The 19,979-nt window shown below is 49.7% G+C and overlaps 2 protein-coding genes across 3 annotated transcripts; both read left to right on the top strand.

The window, feature by feature from the left end:
- The first annotated feature begins 245 nt into the window (after positions 1-245).
- Positions 246-4,784, top strand: LOC127202564 (paired immunoglobulin-like type 2 receptor beta). Of its 2 annotated transcripts, XM_051161212.1 has the most exons (4): positions 246-473; positions 772-1,158; positions 3,430-3,619; positions 4,021-4,600. In XM_051161212.1, exons 1-4 carry the CDS (start codon positions 425-427, stop codon positions 4,031-4,033), a joined length of 639 nt encoding a protein of 212 aa, XP_051017169.1. In that variant the 5' UTR covers positions 246-424; the 3' UTR covers positions 4,034-4,600. The 2 variants fall into 2 exon arrangements, 1 of the variants encoding a protein (XP_051017169.1); XR_007832345.1 differs by lacking the exons at positions 246-473; positions 772-1,158; positions 4,021-4,600 and adding an exon at positions 4,610-4,784 and having other exon boundaries at positions 3,383-3,619.
- Positions 4,785-9,603: 4,819 nt separating this feature from the next.
- Positions 9,604-17,898, top strand: LOC127203356 (paired immunoglobulin-like type 2 receptor beta). The gene is made up of 4 exons (XM_051162127.1): positions 9,604-9,652; positions 9,956-10,342; positions 17,288-17,482; positions 17,840-17,898. Exons 1-4 carry the CDS (start codon positions 9,604-9,606, stop codon positions 17,896-17,898), a joined length of 690 nt encoding a protein of 229 aa, XP_051018084.1.
- The last annotated feature ends 2,081 nt before the right edge of the window (positions 17,899-19,979 follow it).

The raw sequence follows: 19,979 nt of genomic DNA on the forward strand, positions 1-19,979 counted from the left end.
GGAGGGGGAGGGGAGGAGGGGGGACAGGAGCACATAGAGAGGAAAGGACACAGAGATTCCCAGGCGTATAGGAAACACAGAAGGTCATGGTAGTGGAGAGTCTGGCATGTGAAGGTCAAAGTCGCATCTCTGAGCCATCAGTGAGGGCTGGGCTCAGGGGCATGGCCATCTTGTCTGTGACCACAAGGGTGGATCTTCTGTACCGTGGGAAAAGAAGCCAGATCAATGAAGGAAGTTGCTGCCACAGAGGGGAGGAGACGGAGAGGTCCGGCCCACACTCAGTCCTCCACAGGAGAAGGTCTGGGGATGTGTGTCACTTTGCCATGATTCTCTCTGGAGTCGTGAGCACCCCAGTGTCCCTCAACAGGGCTTCCTCTCTTGCTTGACGGCTCTGCTGGTCTCATTTCCCTGAGGAAATCGGGCCATGGCTTGGATCCTGCTTCTGCTGCTGCCTGTAGCCTGTCTGCAAGCTGGTGAGTGGTGGGCACCTCACTAGCAGGGACTTAACACAGGAGGGGCCAGCAGGGGTGGAAAGAGTGGGATGCCATGTGCACAGGTGTCAGGGAGAGGAGCCAGCCAGGCCTCTCTGCCCCAAGAGAGAGCTTATCCCTCAGAGAGAGCCAACCCAACCCTCCTGTGTGTCCTGTCCCACCAGCCATGGGGACAATCCTGCCCTGTGTCCCACACCTGCCTGTGGGTGAAGGCCCAGGAAGCTCTGGGTTGTCCTTTCCATCCCCTGCAGTGGCCTCAGAGTCTCCCCATCCTTCCCAGGGAACTCAGCAGGACACAGCAGAGAAACTGGCTTTGGGGTCATCCAACTAGCAAACCTGTCTGGTGTCCAGGGCGGCTCCATCGAGATCCCCTTCTCCTTCTACTTCTCCTGGGAGTTGGCAGAGGACCCGCAGATGAAGATAACCTGGAGATGGAAGCACTTCCATGGGGAATTTATCTACAACTCCACCCCGTCTTTCAAACATGAGCATTTCAAGGACAGGCTCGTCCTGACCTGGATACAGGGTCGGACATCCGGGGCCCTCAGAATCCTGAACTTGAAGGAGAACGACCAGGCCACGTACTTCTGCCGAGTTTCTCTGCAAACGACAGAAGGCATGAAGATAGTTCAGTCGATTAAAGGGACCCAACTCACCATCTTTCCCAGTGAGCCTCCTGCCTCAGGCTTTGATGCCTGTAGCTCCCTTGTCCTCTAGACGTCACCTCAGGCTCACAACCCTTGGCTCCGTACATGCCTCTACCAACAGCACCTGTCCCTTGGACCTGTGACAAGCCTTTGCTGCCACCTGTGCCCTTGTCTGTCATTCTCTACTCAGGCAGAATCACACCCGACTCTCTGGGGAGTCAACACCTCACACCCTAGTTCACTCACTTCCTGTTCCACACTAACACTGCAGGCCTGCCCACTCTCACCCTCCCCAACACCTCAAGGAGGAATCACTTCTCCAGGATGTAACTGCCTTCCTGGATCCTGTGTCAGGCCTCCAGTTGGTTCCTGTGAATATTCTTGGTGTCCTCTGACCCAGTTGTAAACTTCCACCTGTCACCACAGTCCTAATTTCCTCATCCAACTAGCAGGATGGATGCCTCACCTCTCCTACCCACCCTCTTGTCTCTGCTCCGTTTCCCAACGCCCCCATCTCCTTCCTTGCCCTCCCTTCTCCCCCACAACCCTCCCTGCTCTTCAGTAACAATGTCCCCATGTCCATGATGTCGCTGCTCTGTCGTCTGATCCTGCAGCTCCTCTGATGCAGAAGTAACTGGAGACCCATGTGCTAGGGACACAAAGAGCCAGCCTAGTCCCTGTGTGGCTGTGACTGCTGCCTCCAGCGCATGGCCCTACAGGAGTTAGGGACTCGATGTGCTTCATTGTTGGTTATGATGTTCATCTGTGATCTTCTCAGTGGGTGGGTGGTTGGGTGGGTGGTTGCTTGTTGGTTTTAGAAGATAGGCTCTCACTATACATCCTGGCTTCCTGCATCTTATTGTGTGGACCAGGCTGGCCTTGACCTCACAGAAATCTGCCTGACTCTGCCTCCTGAGTGCAGACATTAGAGGCCTGTGCGACCACGCTCAGCAGTGGCTCTTGACTGTATGAAGTCCACCTATGATGGGATGCCCACAGCACAGTCTACAGCTGCCATGTTGACCTGACGTAACATCACAGAGCAGAGGCCAGGGCTCAGGCAAGGGAGAGAAAGGAGCTGTTTCATGGTTCCAGAGTTTCCAACTAGTAAAAGTTCTGAAAATTAGTTATAGTGATTTTTATAATACAGAAGCTACATGCCACACAACAGGTGCGGTACAAAAAAATTGTTGTGAGAAGGACAAGGGAGAGAGGGACAGAAGATATAGTTCTGAGTGAGCATTGAGAGAGATGATTGTACAAAATGGGAGGGAGACAGACAGAATTCAGAAGGACAGGCAGAGAGATAGTAGAAAGGACAAAGGGGGTAGGGGCACCCCACACACAGGGAGGGGGACAGAAACAAAGAGGACACAAGAGAGACAAGGTGACGGATTGGGCCTGACGTGTGTGGCACACACATGGCAGCCACAAGTGTGTCAGGTTGCTACGCAGCCTTGTGGCGCGCTTGCGAGGTAGCATTCATATTTGTGGATGAAATTATTGTACTCTGCCCTGCACTGAGTTGTACACTCATGGCTAATATTATATATTTTATGTTATAAAGGCTTCTGTATTCAGTCTGTGTGTGGGCATATATGTGTCAGTGCAACTTTGTGTGTGTGTGTGTGTGACTGTTTATCATTGTGTATATGTGTGTTCCTTTGTTCTTATGCCTGAGGAGGCAAGAGTAAAACCCCTGGTGTTATGTGTGTTATTTTTTGAGTCAGGGTCTCTCCCTGGCTTCAGGTACGCCAAGGAAGCTTGGTTGTATGACTGGTGAGCCCAGGCTACTTTTTCTGTCTCCAACTGCTCAACCTGGGATTATAGTGACTCAACCCTGTTAGGTGTGGACTCAATGTCCACAGTAGGCCTTGAACTCACAGAGCTCCGCCTGCCTCTGCCTGTAGGGCTAAGACTAAAGCCATATGCACCTCACCCAGGTCTCCATATGGATGCTGGGAACCAATCTTATGTTCTAAAGTTTGAGCAGCAAACATTGTATGAACTGAAACATCTCTGCATGTCACATGCATACATGACAAATACAACTGCAATTCTACGGCTTGCTTATCTGTGATGAAATGACGATGCAAAGATCTGGAGACATTGTGAGAGCTGCATCTGAGCTTGCTCTCCCGGAGCCTCAGCCTTGAGCACTTGTGCTGATGTCTGAGGGACCATCCGACAGCTGTCCCCACCACACATCCCACAAAGAGGACAAGACGTGACATCACCCCCCTTCCTTCCCTCACCCAGGGAGGATCTGCTCACTTCTCCTCTCTCCCCAGCAGGCAGCACCACCACGAGGAGCCCCTCCATGGTCACCTCTGCAATGAACACAGCTGGGATCAAGGACACAGAATGCCACAGGAGTGCATCACTTGTGAACCTGGGAGCCATGGTCGGGGTGGCGGTGGCCACAGCTGTGCTCATAACCCCTGTCTACGTATTGATGTTCATCCTCTGGTGGAAGAAAAGGTCAGTGGTCCAGGACCGGTCCTCACCTGACCTTGCCCACTGGTAGTGTTCTCACCGTGGGAGATGGAGAAGGGCAGGGGCTTGTGCAGGGAAGAGTAAGGAGGAAAAAGGAGAAAGCAGGGAAGTGACAGGAGGGGAAGGCAGAGAGAAGGAAGCAAAGGGAGGCAGGGCATGGACATGGGTCAGTGGAGCAGGTGACACTTCCTATGACGTGTTGTGCTGAGCAGGACAGCTGAGGGTTGGCCTCAGGTTCCTTTGACACTCAGATCTGTCCCAGACTGGCTGCTGCAGAGATGTTCCCTGTCTTGGGCTCCTAATGTTGTCTTAAGACAGACAGCAGTTAAGAGGCAGCATGGAGGGTCAGCATGGCTGTCACACTGACACTGTTTCTTTCCCTACAGGCCAGCTGACTAAAGCCTCAACCCCAGCCAAGTGAGCACCTGTCCTCCCAGAAACAGCTGAGGGGCTGGATGGGAGGGTTAGTATGAGACCCAATGCAAGGGAGCCAGAGAGATGATCTAGTCAGAAAAGCATTGCACACAGGCAAAAGGACCTGAGTTTGATATTTAGCGCCCACAGTATAAGCCAGAGATGTGGCAGGAATGTGTAATCCCAGCCCTGGACAAGCAGGACACAGGCAGAGCCATGGGGCTGGCTGCCCAGCTGCTCTGGCCTAACTGCTGAGTTCCAGGCAATGAGAGGCCATGTCTTTAAAAACAAGGTGGGTTGCTCTAGGTGATACACCATGGTCATAATGCTTTTCTGACTTTATTTTAAATTGTGTATTTTAAATTACATGTTAACCTGCAAATTTTGTGTGGGCCAGTGAGACAGCTTAGTGGGAAAAGGAGCCTGCTGCCAAGCCCAGTGACCTGGGTTTGATTCCTGGAGACCCAAATGATATGAAGAGAAAACTGACTGTGGAAAACTGTCCTCTCCCTCTCAGGTCACCCACAGGTACCTGGTGACACAATGTCTGTTTTTCTCCAGCTAACAGACCTCCAGGTGCCAGGATCTCTCACCAGGGAGGGGAGATGACATCAAAGGAGTGATTGGTGTCCACACACCCAGCATCCCACCCCCTTCCCAGCCTCCTGCCTGGAAATCAGAGCACATGGCTGCAGGATTGGGCTGTGAACAATCCCTGTTTCCATAGAAATAAAGAAGAGGCTCCCAACCCCCACCCAGCCAGGCATGGTGGACCACGCCCTTAATCCCAGCAGGTAGGAGACAGATTCTGGTGGATCAATGTGAGTTCCAAGCCATCCTGGTCTAAAAGTGAGTTCAGGACAGTCAGGATATCACAGAGAAGCCCTGTCTCAAAAAATAAAATAAAATAAAATAAAAAACATTTTTAAAAAGAAGAAGAATAATGAGGAGGAGGAGGAAGAAGAAGAAGAGGAAGAAGGAAAGGAAGAAGAGAGCCCCCACTTCTGCCATGTGGGCACTGATTTTCTCTCTTTGGAACCCACGTCATCCTGTGTGTCTCTGGTCCTGAGAGCCTGACTGTGCTGCTCTCTGTCTGTTCATAGAATTCATAACACTCTTTAATAAATGTCTTCCTCCCAGAAATCAATCCCAGAGTTCTCTTGACTCCCTGCCACCACAGAGACCTCTTAGACAGAGCCAGAGTGTATCCAGGACACAGTCATGGGGAGACAGGAAGGACCATGGGCCATGTTGAGATGCTCTGGCTGAGATTCCTGCTTCCTCTCTCCCTCACTCCCTAGACACTGCCATCGCACCCACAGCTGAGTCCACTCTATACTCTGCCTCAGATGACAGACTGTGGACAACTTGGGCCCCATGTTGGCCTTTCTTTCCTGACAAGTCTAAGTCTATGCCCTGGCTTCCTTACTTCTGCCATGTTTGTATTGTGGCTTCAGAGTCTCTCCTAGGAGAAGATTCAGTTACGGAGACCAGTCTGTCTTGACATTTGATAGTCTGCATGTCACCTTCTAACAAAGAGCCTGCTGGGACACAGGAAAGCACCAATGGGCCGCATATCAGATATTTATATTATTATTCATAACAGTAGCAAAATTACAGCTATGAATTAGCAACAAAATAGTTTTATGGTTGAGGAGGGGGGTCACCACTACATGAGGATCAGGATTGACAGTCTAGGAGACTGACCACAGCATCTCAGACAGAAATCACACCCCAGAACAGGATCCCCATGGGAATTCAACTGGGTCCAGGACTTGACACTGAGCAGCCAGCAGGTGGCAGCAGTGAGGCTGAGCACAAGGGGCAGCTGAGATCCTGTAGAACCTACCAGAACCTGTTGTGTAAAAATGCTAGCGTTCAGTAGCTCATATTGCCAGGCCTACTGAGGTCAGCCCCTCATTGAGAGACTTACAATCTGGTGACCTTTAGCTGTAGACCCCAAACAGTACAGTGAGGCCAGAGGAAACCTGGAGGGAAAGAAGTGGTTCCTCTGGTAGAGTGCACACGTGCCAGGCATGCGCAGAACCCTAGGTTCTCTGTCCAACATGAGTTAAAGGAATGTGAAGATGAACACCTGTCATCCCAGCACTGGGGAGGCCCAGAGCGGACTGTCATGCTTGTCAGTGTCATCCTTGGCTATATAACAAGTTCAAGGCCCAGACTGGCCTATGTGACCCCTCATCCAAAAAGTACAAGCACTTTCTGACAAGTCCGACAGGCCCTGGCTCCTCTCCTAACTGACTATCCATATGGGGCAAACTCAACCCGAAGGGTCTGTGCCCCGGTGTCTCCGGGAGTACTATGGATACAAGAGAGTGTCCGTGTGCAGTTGGCTATGAGGCCATGAGAGTTTGTGTCTGGCTCAGGTCAAGGGATCTAAGGGCAATGGGGACTGTGAGGAAGGCGGAGAGAGCAGACATGAGAGGTCAGACTGCATAGACACCTGCAGGGAAGCATGGACAAGGTAAGCAGTGCCCGGAAATCTAAGAAAATGGGAAGACGCCCCTGGGCGTGTCATTCAGGGAGAGTGATGTCACTTCCTCTGGTACAATCATGTCTTCCTGCCTTTCAGAGTACTGATGGTACCCCGTAATGGGAAAGGGTATGATGGCCCTCCTACAGAATCAGCCCTGAAACCACCACCACAGCCTCTGCCCCCACTCTCACATCTCCACCCACATCACAGGCCAGCTGTGTCCACTCTCAGAGATGCCCCAGGCAGTATGTCATGAGTGACACTCAGATGCTCTGGCACTTTTTTGGCCCATAGTCTAAAGAAGGTTCTGGTGGGACTGAAACTGAAGGAAAGTCACCCAAGAGCTTTGTGGAAAGCCAGGTCTTCTCTGATCCTTGGCATCCTCTTCAGAGGATGTGTTATGGTTGGGGGTGAGGTAGGCAGAAAGGTCCCTCCAGAAACTGGAGGTGCTTTGGAGTCACTGGCCAAGAAGCCCAAGGAGGTTGGAGAGTTGGCAGCAGGGACAGGCTGAGAGGGTCCACTGCCAAGAGACCTTCTGTTAAAGAGCTCATTGGGCATATGGGCTTTCTAGGAGGTGATCTGGTATATTGCAAGGTCTGTACCGTGATGCACCCCAGAATTGCTTCTGGCCTCTGAGCCATTCTGTTTAAGGAGTTCAGTAGACATGTCAGCTTGCTGGAAGGGATCTGGCGTTTTGCCAGGTCTGTACCATGATGCACCCCAGGATTACTTCCAGCCTCTGACAGCCCCGTCAATTGTGCACTGCTGCATCTCTCTAACATCTGGCGTTGGTGTGAACTGTCGCTTTCTGAGTATCGACCAGCTCTGATTGAACAAACTTCCAGTGAGTTCTTTTTGAAGGTGGACCGCTGTTCAGATGAATTAATCTCTGATTATAGAGTTCCTGATTTGATTCAAACCATTTTAAAAGTTAAATTGTTTTAGATCTCCTAAAACAGTTTTAGAAAGTTTATGGCTGCAATAAATACCTTTGGGGACCTCCAGATGCCTCACTAGGGGACAACCTTGAAGCAGATGTGTGGCCTGAGATAAACCTTCTCTCCCATATGGCACCACCAATCCTGGTATACACCATTAATATAGGCAAGTTGGCCTAAACTTCCAATGAGCCCAAAATAGAATGAGGCTACCTAGAAATATCTAAATTAAATACAAACCTTAATGTCCAAATATACAAAATGTTCTGTTATAATTCCTTATGCCTTGTCAGCAATGGCATTATGTGCTGTCATTTTAAATTTCCTTTGTTTCTTGGAATGAAAGACAGATAAAATTGTTGTCCTAAACTCAATACGAACTAGGAGATAGGTGGAAAATGTGAAGCCAGGTCAGTCCTCATTAAAAAGACACATATTCTTGTAACTTTTAGACCCTGTTCACCTTTAGGCCTTGTCAACCTTTGTCACTCAGAACTCACTATGAACTTATGTAATGGATACATAGATAAGATATGTTTATTTTTAAAACATGTAACCTGTTGTATTTTAGAATTCACATGTTTTTGTGATTAAATGCCTTTTTTTTTCTTTTTTTTTTTTACTATGAGGTAATTCCCTTTTCTCAGGAGTATGAGGATGACAACCAACAGTAGACAGCACTGAAAGGAAGACGCTTAACTTCATCTGGTTAAAGTTAAGATGCCTAATTCACCCACCTTTTCTCCTGACTCTGAGTGTGTGTGAGTGGCTTATTTTCTCTCTCTCTCTTCTTCCTTATTTCTCTGTAGCTTCACAAACAAGCTAAGAGACTCAGGGCTCCCCATCAGCCCTCTCAGCAAGCAGGCATACTGTAGCTTACTGGAGATCTCAGCAAAGAGGCCTATCTGCAGATCAAAGAGTCTCCTTTTACCACCCCCATCCCCCACCCCTACCCCATACCCTCAGTTTTGGGCTAGAAGCCTCTTCTTTTTTTTTTTAATTTAACTAATTTATTCAGATTACAACACAATTTTTATCCCCTCACTTGTATCTTCCCATTCCCCTGTTCCTCCCTATCCCACCTATTCCCCTCTCCTAGGTCTGTGACAGAAGGGGACCTCCCCACCTCACCAGATGATCACAGGTAGAAGACTCTTTTACAGACCTGGCTGTAGGAAAATTGTAGTCAGTTTAAGTTTTCCTCCTTAGCTGCAGCACAGCCAGTCTCTAGAGAAGGAATCCTGGGGTCCCTCCACTACTTTCTTCTTTCAGTCCTGATCACTTGCCTGAGCCATCAGCTCTGGGGACCCAAGAGAGGAGGTGAACTGGAGGGAATTCCGCATCCAGCACCAGAGACCCTACCCTGGACATTGTCGGAGGAAAGAGAGACATTAATAGTTCACTAAGCCTTGCTTCTGCCTGGGTACTGTGAAGAGTCCCTGACAGGCAAGAAAAGGACAAAGAGCAGATTGGGGATGGGGTGGGGGCAGGGTGGTGTGGGGTTGGGGTTGCAGGACACTGAGCAAGGGCTAGCGACCAAATGTGTTTCATCATCACCACCTTCCACACTGTCTGAAGTGGATAGAAACTGACCCCTTCTTCCCATGAGATTATTAGAGAGTCTCAGACAACCAGCATGGTAGGAGACATGGTTAAGAATCAGGCTGTGGGGAGGGGAGGAGGGGAGGAGGGGGGAGGGGGAGGGAAGGAGGTGGGGAGGGGAGCACATAGAGAGGAAAGGACACAGAGATTCCCAGGCATATAGGAAACACAGAAGGTCATGGTAGTGGAGAGTCTGGCATGTGAAGGTCAAAGTCGCATCTCTGAGCCATCAGTGAGGGCTGGGCTCAGGGGCATGACCATCTTGTCTGTGACCACAAGGGTGGATCTTCTGCACCATGGGAAAAGAAGAAGCCAGATCAATGAAGGAAGTTGCTGCCACAGAGGGGAGGAGACGGAGAGGTCCGGCCCACACTCAGTCCTCCACAGGAGAAGGTCTGGGGATGTGTGTCACTTTGCCATGATTCTCTCTGGAGTCGTGAGCACCCCAATGTCCCTCAACAGGGCTTCCTCTCTTGCTTAACGGCTCTGCTGGCTCATTTCCCTGAGGAAATCAGGCCATGGCTTGGATCCTGCTTCTGCTGCTGCCTGTAGCCTGTCTGCAAGCTGGTGAGTGGTGGGCACCTCACTAGCAGGGACTTAACACAGGAGGGGCCAGCAGGGGTGGGAAGAGTGGGATGCCATGTACACAGGTGTCAGGGAGAGGAGCCAGCCAAGCCTCTCTGCCCCAAGAGAGAGCTCATCCCTCAGAGAGAGCCAACCCAACCCTCCCCTGGGTGTCCTGTCCCACCAGGGGAGATAGGGACAGTCCTGCCCTGTGTCCCACACCTGCCTGTGGGTGAAGGCCCAGGATGCTCTGGGTTGTCCTTTGAGTCCCCTGCAGTGGCCTCAGAGTCTCCCCATCCTTCCCAGGGAACTCAGCAGGACACAGCAGAGAAATTGACTTTGGGATCATCCAACCAGCAAAGCTCTCTGGTGTCCAGGGCAGCTCCATCGAGATCCCCTTCTCCTTCTACTTCCCCTGGGAGTTGGCAGAGGACCCGCAGATGAGGATAACCTGGAGATGGAAGCACTTCCATGGGGAATTTATCTACAACTCCACCCCGTCTTTCAAACATGAGCATTTCAAGGACAGGCTCGTCCTGACCTGGATACAGGGTCGGACATCCGGGGCCCTCAGAATCCTGAACTTGAAGGAGAATGACCAGGCCACGTACTTCTGCCGAGTTTCTCTGCAAACGACAAAAGGCATGAAGATGTGGCAGTCTATTCCGGGCACCCAACTCAACGTGTCCACTGGTGAGCAAATCCCAGGCCAGGCTTTGGTGGCCCCTGGCTTCCTTATACCGTAAGATGTCATTAGAGAGCCTACGCTTCTCATGTGTTCTGTCCCCTCCCCAGAGCTCTGCCAACTTTACCCTTTCCTCTTCCCCAGAATCATCTACAACCCTTTGCAGCTCTCTCTGAGCTGCCTTCTCATTGTCCTCAGATCCTAGCACTTCGCTCTTGGGCCTCAGCTCTTCCCAGATGGGCCAATTTCCTGCTCCCTTCTCCAAACTGGCACTACCACCCTGCCCATAGCCGCCCTCGTTGCTAGAAATCCATGTGTATCTGGCCTCTCTAGGGCGAAGCAGCCTTCCCTTGGTGTTGCATCAGCATTTCAGTTAGATCTAAGATCTACACCGTATCTTGTGCCTTCTGGTCCTCCTGGGGGGACCCCTCCTCCTCTGGGTCTCCCTACATCCCCAGTCTCTAAGATACAACCCTAGCCTCTCCCCGTCCCAGTTTCTATGTTTTTCTCCTCCCTCCTTTCCCTCTTCTCCCTCCTTCTCCACCAACCCCAATCTTTCCCACCTAGACCCTCACACTCTCACCGTGGGCACATTTGCTGCTTGCTTCCCCGCATCTGCCAAGGCTGGAACTGCAGCTTGCACACAGGCCCAGCCTAGTCACTGTGTGCGCATTTCCCCAGCCACCTGTCAGTCACCACTGCTGGCCACTCTCATGGTCTTTATACAGAGGAGACACGGAGGCCAGCCAAGCTCAACCCCTGCCCAAGGTGATGCTGGTGACGCACCGGCCTTGAAAGGGACCCTTTATCTCCAGGCCTCTCTCAGCCAGTAGATGCATGGCTTATGCTTGAGTTCACACCATGGCTTACCTCCAGTCTGTCTTGATTTTGTGGAGCATGTATATATGGTGTAAGCATGTAGGTATGTGCATTGTGTACGTGTATGTATTTGTGTGTGTGTGTGTGTGTGTGTTCCAAATGATACATTTCATGCTTGTAGAAGTCAGAGGTGGACATTTGGGGCCCTCCTTTAGTAAGACCCACCTTATCCCCTTGATGCAAGGTCTCTGAGTGGACCTGGAGCTCACTGTTCTGGGCTAGGAATAGGCTATGAAGCCCCATTGATCCTTCTGTCTCCATCTCCCACAGTGTTGGGGTTACAGATGCTCACATGGCCTGTCTTACAAATTAAGGTGTATGATGTCTGAGGAAAACCCAAGGTTAGCCTCCGGCCTTCACACACACACACACACACACACACACACACACACACACACATACACACACACACACACACACACACGTACAAATATGTGTGTATAAAAAATGTAATAAAATAAAATATATAAAATTAATTGTCAAATAATAACCAACTGTCACTAATTACACTGCCAGTTCTCAGCAGTGCCAGTGACAAGCAGATTGTCCCTTCCACGTCAGAACCCACCCACCTCCCCCTGGCAAACTACTTATCCATCTTGACCCCTGTGCTGGCTCAGGAGAAACTCCACAGCAGAACTGGTCAGGCAGCCTTATGTCTGTGTTTCCTGTGCCTCCTACAGCATTCCCTAAATGGCATCTTCTGAATTTCTGTTCTCCCCAGCCTGCTCCCTCTTCCTCCTTTCTTAATTTCTCCTGGCCTTTGAGACAATCTAGCAGGTTCTTGGTATAACAATCAAGTTAAGGCAGCCGTGTCCTTCCCTGTTTCAATCACACATACCATGTTTTTCTTCTTGTCCCCAGGGCCACGGGCTCTGCCACTGAGTTATGTCTCACCTCCACTGTGGCTTCTTTCACCAGTATCTTTTTTATTTAATTCATTAACTGAATATTCCAGGCCATCATTTTTAAATATTAAAATTAATAGTAGAAAGGAATTTTTATTCTCATTCCTTATTTTTTAAGACAGTCTCATGTAGCCCACCCTGGCCTCAAACATGTTCTTTAGCTGAGGGTGACCTCGAACTCCTGATCCTCCCCCCTTTGTGCTGGGATCACAAATAAGTGTCACCCTCACAGCGTGTGCAGTGTTTGAGATTGGACCAGGCCTTTGTGTGTGCCAGACAAGCACTTTGCCAACCAAAACGCCCACATTCAGTGCAAAGATGTCACAACTGGAGAAAGATTTGCAACAAGTATTGAGAAGAATCCTGCGATTGGCTTATTAATTTTATTTTTGTAGCTAAATTAAATAGTACTCTTTTGCAATTTTTCCTCTTTCATAGCCAAGCAAAAAGACCCCTGGTGGTAGATCTCTTTTTAAAATTATTATTAAAAATAGATTCTGCTCTCATATAAAACATCCCAACCCCAATTTCCCCTTCCTCCTTTCCTCCCAGCTCACACACACACACACACACACACACACACACACACTCGCACCTCCCCTCTCCCCCAAGGTCCACTCACCCTCTGTTTCCTCTTCAGAAAGGAACTGGCCTCCAAGAGATGACAGCCAAACAGACAAAACAAGTTGCAATAAGATAAGGCAAAAGCCCTTCTATCTAGTCAGGACAAGGCAACCCAACAGGAAGAAAAGAACAGGTTAAAGAGAGAGAGAGAGACAGAGAGAGAGAGAGAGAGAGAGACAGAGACAAAGAGACAGAGAGACAGAGAGAGTCAGAGAAACACCTGCTCCCACTGTTAGGAATCCCACAAAAACACTAAGCTAACAGCCCTAAAGTATTCACAGAGGCCCTGGTGCAGACCCAGGCCTGGTTTTAAACGCTTTTAGAGAATACCATGTGTTTCTGGCCTGTCTATGCCATCTGTTCCAAAGTGTCTTCATCTTTAATTGTACCTATTGCTGTTGTTTGTGTGCGCACAGACATGCGCGTGTCACGATGCACGCGTGGTGGTCAGAGGATGTTAGGAGGTGGGTTCTCTCAATCCACCTTGCTTTGAGGCAGGGTCTCCTGTTGGCTCTGCCTCACTACGGCATCTAAAGTGGCCTCCCTGGGAGTCTCCAGTCTCTGCCTTCCTGTCTCACTGTGACTTGGAGTGCTGGGATCGCAGACGCTCACCAGGTCTATGTTGGTTCTGAGGGATCAAACATTGTCAGACTGTCACGGCAGGCACTCTTATTTACTAAAGCCTAGTTCATTATTTGTATTAATGTTTTTGATGTGTGTTTGCGCGCGCGAGTGTATGTCAGTGTGTCTACAACTGTATGTGTTTGTGTGAACGCAGAACATACATGTGGAGGCCGGATAACCTTAGAAACTTTTCCCTGGGCACTTTAATTCCTTTTCTTTCTTTTTTTTTTTTTTTTTTTTTTTTTGGAGGGATGGGGTGTCTTTCTTGGGTTAGGCCACCTGGCAGCGAGCCCTAGCCATATGCCTGTCTTCACCTCTGCCATGCTGGCATTACAGGTCCATGGTGGCACAGCACAGGTTCCTGGCGAAGGCACTCAGCCCTTTGCACTTCAGAGGTGTCCTAGTTCGCGTTTCTACTGCTGTGCAAAACACCATGACCAAAGAACTTGGGGAGAAAGAGTTTTATTTGTCTTAAGCATCCCAATCCCATCCCATCGTAAGGGAAGTCAGGGCAGGAACTCCAGGCAGGAACTCCAGGCAGGAACCTGGAGGCAGGAACGGAAGCAGAGGGTTTGGAGCAGTGCTGCTTACCGGCTTGCTTTTTGTGGCTTGCTCAGCCTGCGTTTATTATAGCATCCAGGACCACCTGCCTAGAGATGGCACTGTGTGGCACTGCCCACAGTGAGCTGGGCCCTCCCACATCAATCACCAATAAAGAAAACGTCCTACAGAGACTTGCCCATGGGCGATCTGGTGGAAGCATCTTCTCAGTTGTGGTTTCTCTTCCCACGTAATGCTAGCTTGTGTTAAATTGCCAACAACAATAACAACAACCAGAACACAAGGCAAGTACTTTTGGGGCTGAGCCATCTCCTCAGTTGCTGACCTGCCTCGTCTCCTCTCAGGACCACACTTTCTTAGTGATTCTAACTTTATCTGTGTCAATGGCTGATATGATGTTTCTGTCGCAGTCGTTACTCAAACAATATTCTTTCAACAACTATGTTTTCTGTTTTGTTCTTTTGGGACATTCTGGGAAAGAAGATAGTGTGTGTGTGTGTGTGTGTGTGTGTGTGTGTGTGTATACACATATGTCTGTATAATACACACATACATGGTTTCCTATACACTCCCTGTATCCACTAGGACAACACAGGAAATTCTTTATTGAAAAAAGGTCTGGGCCAGGTGGTGGTGGTGGCAGCGGCAGCAAAAGCCTTTAATCGCAGCACTTGGGGAGACAGAGGCAGGCAGATCTCTGTGAGTCTGAGGCCAGCCTGGTGTACAAAGTGAGTTCCAGGACAGCCAAGGCTACACAGAGAAACCCTGTCTCAAAAAATTGGAACTGAATAATAGTGGCCACAAAATGAATGTGCTCTAAGCTACTGAATTGTAGATCGCATAGCTCAAATGATATTATTTTATATAATATTTATATTTATACCAATAATAATGATTTTTCTCTTGAGACAGGGTCTCACTATGTAGCCCTAGCTGCCTTAGAACTTGTTATATAGACTAAACTTGCCTTGAACTCATAAAAGGTCTGTCTGCCTCTTCCTCTTGAATGCTGGGATAAAAGGTGTGCTCCACCACACTCATCTTAAAAGTGATTTTTTTGAGTGGTACACAACTGTAATCCCAGTTCTTCAGAGGTAGGGGCAAAGAGATCCAGAGTTCAAGGTCATTTTGGCTACACAGCAGGTTCAATGTCACTGTAGGCTACATGGACTTTGTCTTTTTTTTTTTTTTTAATTCATTATAATTTATTCAGATTATATCCTGAATGTTATCCCCACCTTTGTATCTTCCTGTTCACACCCTCCCTCCCTCTTCTGCTCTCTTCCCCTCCCCTTGACCTTTGACAGAATGGGGCCTCCTCCCCCACCATATGGCCACAGCCCATCAAGTCTCACATCCAGATAGCCTGTTTTCCCCTTCCTTTGTGTGCCACTGAGCCTCCACACCAAGGGAGTGGGGAGTTGGAGCAGGTTGGAGCGGACCAGAGTTTATATCAGAGGCAGTTCCCGCTCTCCCCACAACTGTGGAGAATGAACTGTCTATTGGCTAGAATAGGGGGCCTAGGTTTACTTCGTGCATTGTCCTTGGTTGGTGCAACAGTTTGTGCAGGTCCCCCCAGGTCAAGATCCCCCAGGCTTGATGGTCTCTTTGTGGGGTTCCTGGACCCTCTGGGTCCTCCCATCCCTTCACTCTTCCATACCACTCTCAGCACCCCACCTGAAATCCAGCAGCAAGCCCCCCCCTTTTTTTTTTAAGACTTATTTATTTATTATTATGTATACAGTGCTCTGCCTGCATGTACACCTGCAGGCTAGAAGAGAGCATCAGATCATATTATAGATTGTGAGCCACCATGTGGTTGCTAGGAACTGAACTCAGACCTCTGGAAGAGCAGCCAGTGCTCTTAACCCCTGAGCCATCTCTCCAGCCGCCAGCAGTGAGTCTTTAAGGAAAAAAAAAAAAAAAGTTAAGAGTGGTCAAGACGCTGGCTCAAATCCCAGTACCCATGTAGGAAGCTGGTGACCCTGCACATGCTTGTAACAGCTGTTCCAAGGAGGCAGAGGCAGGAGGATTGTTGGGAATTTTTTGGTGTTCAGCCTAGCTGACACTTAAGCCTCCATTTCATGGAGAGACCCTGCCTCTGAGGAATAGGTGGAGAATGCTAGAAGAGGACACCGGAAGCCTCTCCAGCCTCCATATGCATATTCAAGTGCACATCTCCATCCTGTGTGTGTGTGTTTGTGTGTGCTTGTGCACATGCATGAGTGTAGTTAAGCATATGTATACAAACACAGACACATGCTACACACAGAAATAAAATACAAATAAAATAAATGGCCAGAAGATTTTAGTAATTTTTATTATTTAAATATTTCACACATTTATACAATTTATTTTGATCACACCTACATCAAAAGTGAGGAGTGCCTTCAGCAATGAGTTCTTAACCGTCTACTTATGGTGTTGTATTGAGGACCTCTCGGACCTCCCTGACGCCCCCGACTCATAGGCAGGCAAACCACGCCTGGCACCAAGATTTTCATTTAATAGCCCATGTCTTTAAGAACAACGTTGCCCACCCTTGCGGGTACTTCTGTTCAAACAAGAACTGTTTTTAGGAAAAGGTTGTTCTTGGTGTGTGTGACTTAGAGACTGCTCTTTGTAAGTGATGACATGAAGGTCTGTAGAAGTCATGAGTCACCGCACTTGTTCCCTTCTTCCTGTGTGAGCTTCTGAGAACTCTTCCCCATCCCGCATCCTCCAAAGGAGACAAGATACCCATATCCTCGGCGAGCCAAGAAGGGTCCACTTGCTACTTGAATGTAGGGATACAGCCTGGGCCCTGGCAACTCTAACAAGCCAGCCTTGGCCATCTGACCTCAGTGGGACAATTCAAGGAACAGGTCACAGTGACAAGCAGAGGGGAAAAGATTTGCTTAACATGGCCAGATCAGGAAGAGGAACAAGGAAGCCCAGTGACACCCCACCCACCCACCCCCCGCCTAGCCCATATTTGGGATTTTGACAGATCCTGACATGAAGTTTAGGCTTCAGTAGAAGGCAAGACCTACAAATAGGGCCTGGTCCCCTCCACCCCATGTGGCCCTGCCCACCAGTGAGCCATGGCTGTCTGTCTCCAGTCTCTCCTGCAAGTTGATCTGAGGGGGGTTGTCTGAACTGTGTGAACTCACTTTCTGGGAGATCAGTTCTTTCTCTGACTGGCTCCAGGCTCCAGCCTTTTCCTTCTCCTAGCCTGAGATTCCTTGGGTGATTTCAGTTCCTTGGAGCCCACTGCTTCAGTAGTCGTCTGATGGGCAGACTGCCGCAGAGGCACCTTTGGGACATCTTCACTCCTGCCAGGAAAGTTCCATGCTGACTTCCTCTATCTCATCCCAGGCTCCAACACCACCTCTCCAGGCCTCATCTCTACATCTCTGGCACCCACCAGTAAGGGCATGAAGGGCACAGAAGACACAGACGATCCCGGGCCCTTGGATCTGAAAACCACAATAGGCGTGGTGATGGCTGCTGTCGTACTCGTGGCTGGGGTTCTGGCATTGATCGTGTTCCTCAGGTGGAAGAGAAGGAAAGGTAAGTGGTCCAAGCCTGTATCGCCATCACACGTCCTGGGTGTTGTTTCCACAGTGCAATATACACGAGAGTCATCAAAGGTGATTGTTTCCAGTGCAGATACTAGGGCTCAGGAAATGGCTCGGTCAGTAAGCACGAGGATCTGAGTTCTGTCCCCATAACCCATGTCACCCCAGTGCTGTGGAGGCAGAAACAGGATGATCCCTAAGGCTTGATGGTTAGCCATACTAGCCTAATTGGTGAGCCTAATTGGTGAGCCTTCGGTCACAGTGAGTGACCCTATCTTTAAAAATATAATAACGACGAGGAGTGATGATGAAGGCTGGCTTCTGGCCTCCTCTCTTCCTCTCTCCCCAGTGCAGATCCGTGATGGCCCCCTCTCAAGACCAGAGCCAGACTCTGAAGCTTGCGCTTAGAGCAACTGGGGTCCTTTTGCTGGTGTTGTTTTGGTTTTGCTGGCTGCAGGTGTGCACTGCTGTGCCCCCTGGGAATCTGCTCTAAGTGGGGCTTTTGCAGGGTCAAGTTTGTGAGCCCCACAGTCCAGTCACATCTCTGCTCTTCCCTGTTGCCTTAGTCGCTCTGCCTGCCCCCACTGGCTCACAGAGGAGAGGAGAAAGGGCCTGTGGGGGAGGGAGGGGACAGGGGGCTGCGGGTGAGAGAGGGGACAGGGGGCAGGGTGGCAGGAGGCTGCCTCAGTTCAGCTGTGTTAGTTCGCTTCCCAAAAGTCTGACTTGGAAACCGGAGGACCACAAATATATGAAGCCTGAAGTCTGGTTTCCCAGGAACCCCGTGGTGACGGGGGAGGTGTCGCAAGAGCTGAGTGTTCGTTTTGGAAAGGGCCATGGTCAGAGGAGAGACGGGTAGTTAGAAGGACTCTCAACAGAAGAAAAATAACAAGAGTGTCCAAGACAGAAGCAATGACATGGCTCAGGAGGTCAGAGCAAGATGGCAAAAGAAAAGAACAGATTCCTGCACGTTGTCCTCTAACACACACACACACACACACACAGAGGAAATGGTGTGTGTACACTCACACACATGATAAATACCATATTTTTCGGAGCACAAGACGCACCCAGTTTTTAGAGCAGTAAAACAAGAAAAACAGTAAAAACAGCAATCAGACCACAAAGTGCACCGTAATTCCCACACACACACTTTTGGGGGCGGGAAGTGCATCTTATGGTCCGAAAAATACAGTAAATAAATGTAACAAAATGTTAAAATAAAAATAAGGACAGCCAGTGATGGTCCACACCTGATGTCACTGCACTTGGGAGGTGGAGGCAGGAGGATTTTGAGTCAAGGGCGGCCTTAATGACCACAGCGAGTTCAAAGCCAGCCTGAACTATACGAGAATTTATATTAACCCCCCCTTTCCTTCCAAAATATACCCAGGAAAATGCGGGGAGCCATGTAGAGGTCACTCTCTGGCCTTCCAGAAACAGGAAACCGACTCAAGGACCCTTGGGTAGTGTGGTTCTGGTAAAGCAAGCAGGAGATGACAGAAGGGGACTTTGTCAGTCAGGTCCCAAAGCCTCTGACACCAGAGGCAAAATGAAGCAGCCACCTCAGCTATGATGAGATCAGTGGGCATACAAGGTCTCAGATGGGGGTTCAAGAGGGTCACTGAGTTGCTGGGCATGGTGGTACATACCTATAATCCCAGCACGTGGGAGGCAGAGGCAGGTAGATCTCTGTGAGTCCAAGGCCAGCCTGGTCTATAAAGTGAGTCCAGAACAGGCAAGGCTACACAGAGAAACCCCATCTCAAAAAAATAAATAAATAAATATTTTAAAATTTAAAAATGGGGGCGGGGTTCACTGAGACAGATTACTGGGGAGGAAGGAGTTTATTTTAAAAGTTATCAATGCCATCGACAGACAGAAACGTAGATAACAGCATGCTATCCTGGTTCTAAGAACAGTTTAGGCCCCAACATCATGGCAGGGGTTCTAAAGAGGGAAGTGGGGGTTTCTTTGTAACTTTCTGGGGATGGGGGCGGGGTTTGACTGCACAAGCCTGCACCAAGAAGGAGCCAGGAACTGAGGCAGGAAGCAGCAGGATGTGTGGCCACCCATGCCCTCTTCCAACGCTCTCACCTCCCAGGTGAGAGACCCGGTCAGGTGGAGAGTCACAGCTGGGTGGTCACTCTGTGAGAAGGGAAGGGCCACCGCAGGTGCTGGGCTGCCGCAGGTGTTGTGGCAGGAGCAGCGGCTGGATTCTCACCTGACGTTCTTACAGCGTGGAGAACAGGCTGGAGGTGGGCCAGTCTGTGTCCGTGTAACCCAGTGTGGCTGCGCGCACGGAGAGGCAAGGCCAGAGCTAGGAAAAGCTCCAGGCGGAAGCGGTCAGACTTTGTGATTAGCCCCGTGTCGTAGCAGGTGTCAGTAACCCCAGTATGTGGAAGTTGCGGGCAGCTCAAGGTCATCCTTGGGTTCGGGAGACCTGAACCAAGCAAAGACTCCATCCATTGTTAGACTCACTCTAAGGAGGC

The sequence above is a fragment of the Acomys russatus genome, chromosome 19 (assembly GCF_903995435.1).
Source record: "Acomys russatus chromosome 19, mAcoRus1.1, whole genome shotgun sequence".
In the NCBI taxonomy this organism is placed as follows: domain Eukaryota; kingdom Metazoa; phylum Chordata; class Mammalia; order Rodentia; family Muridae; genus Acomys; species Acomys russatus.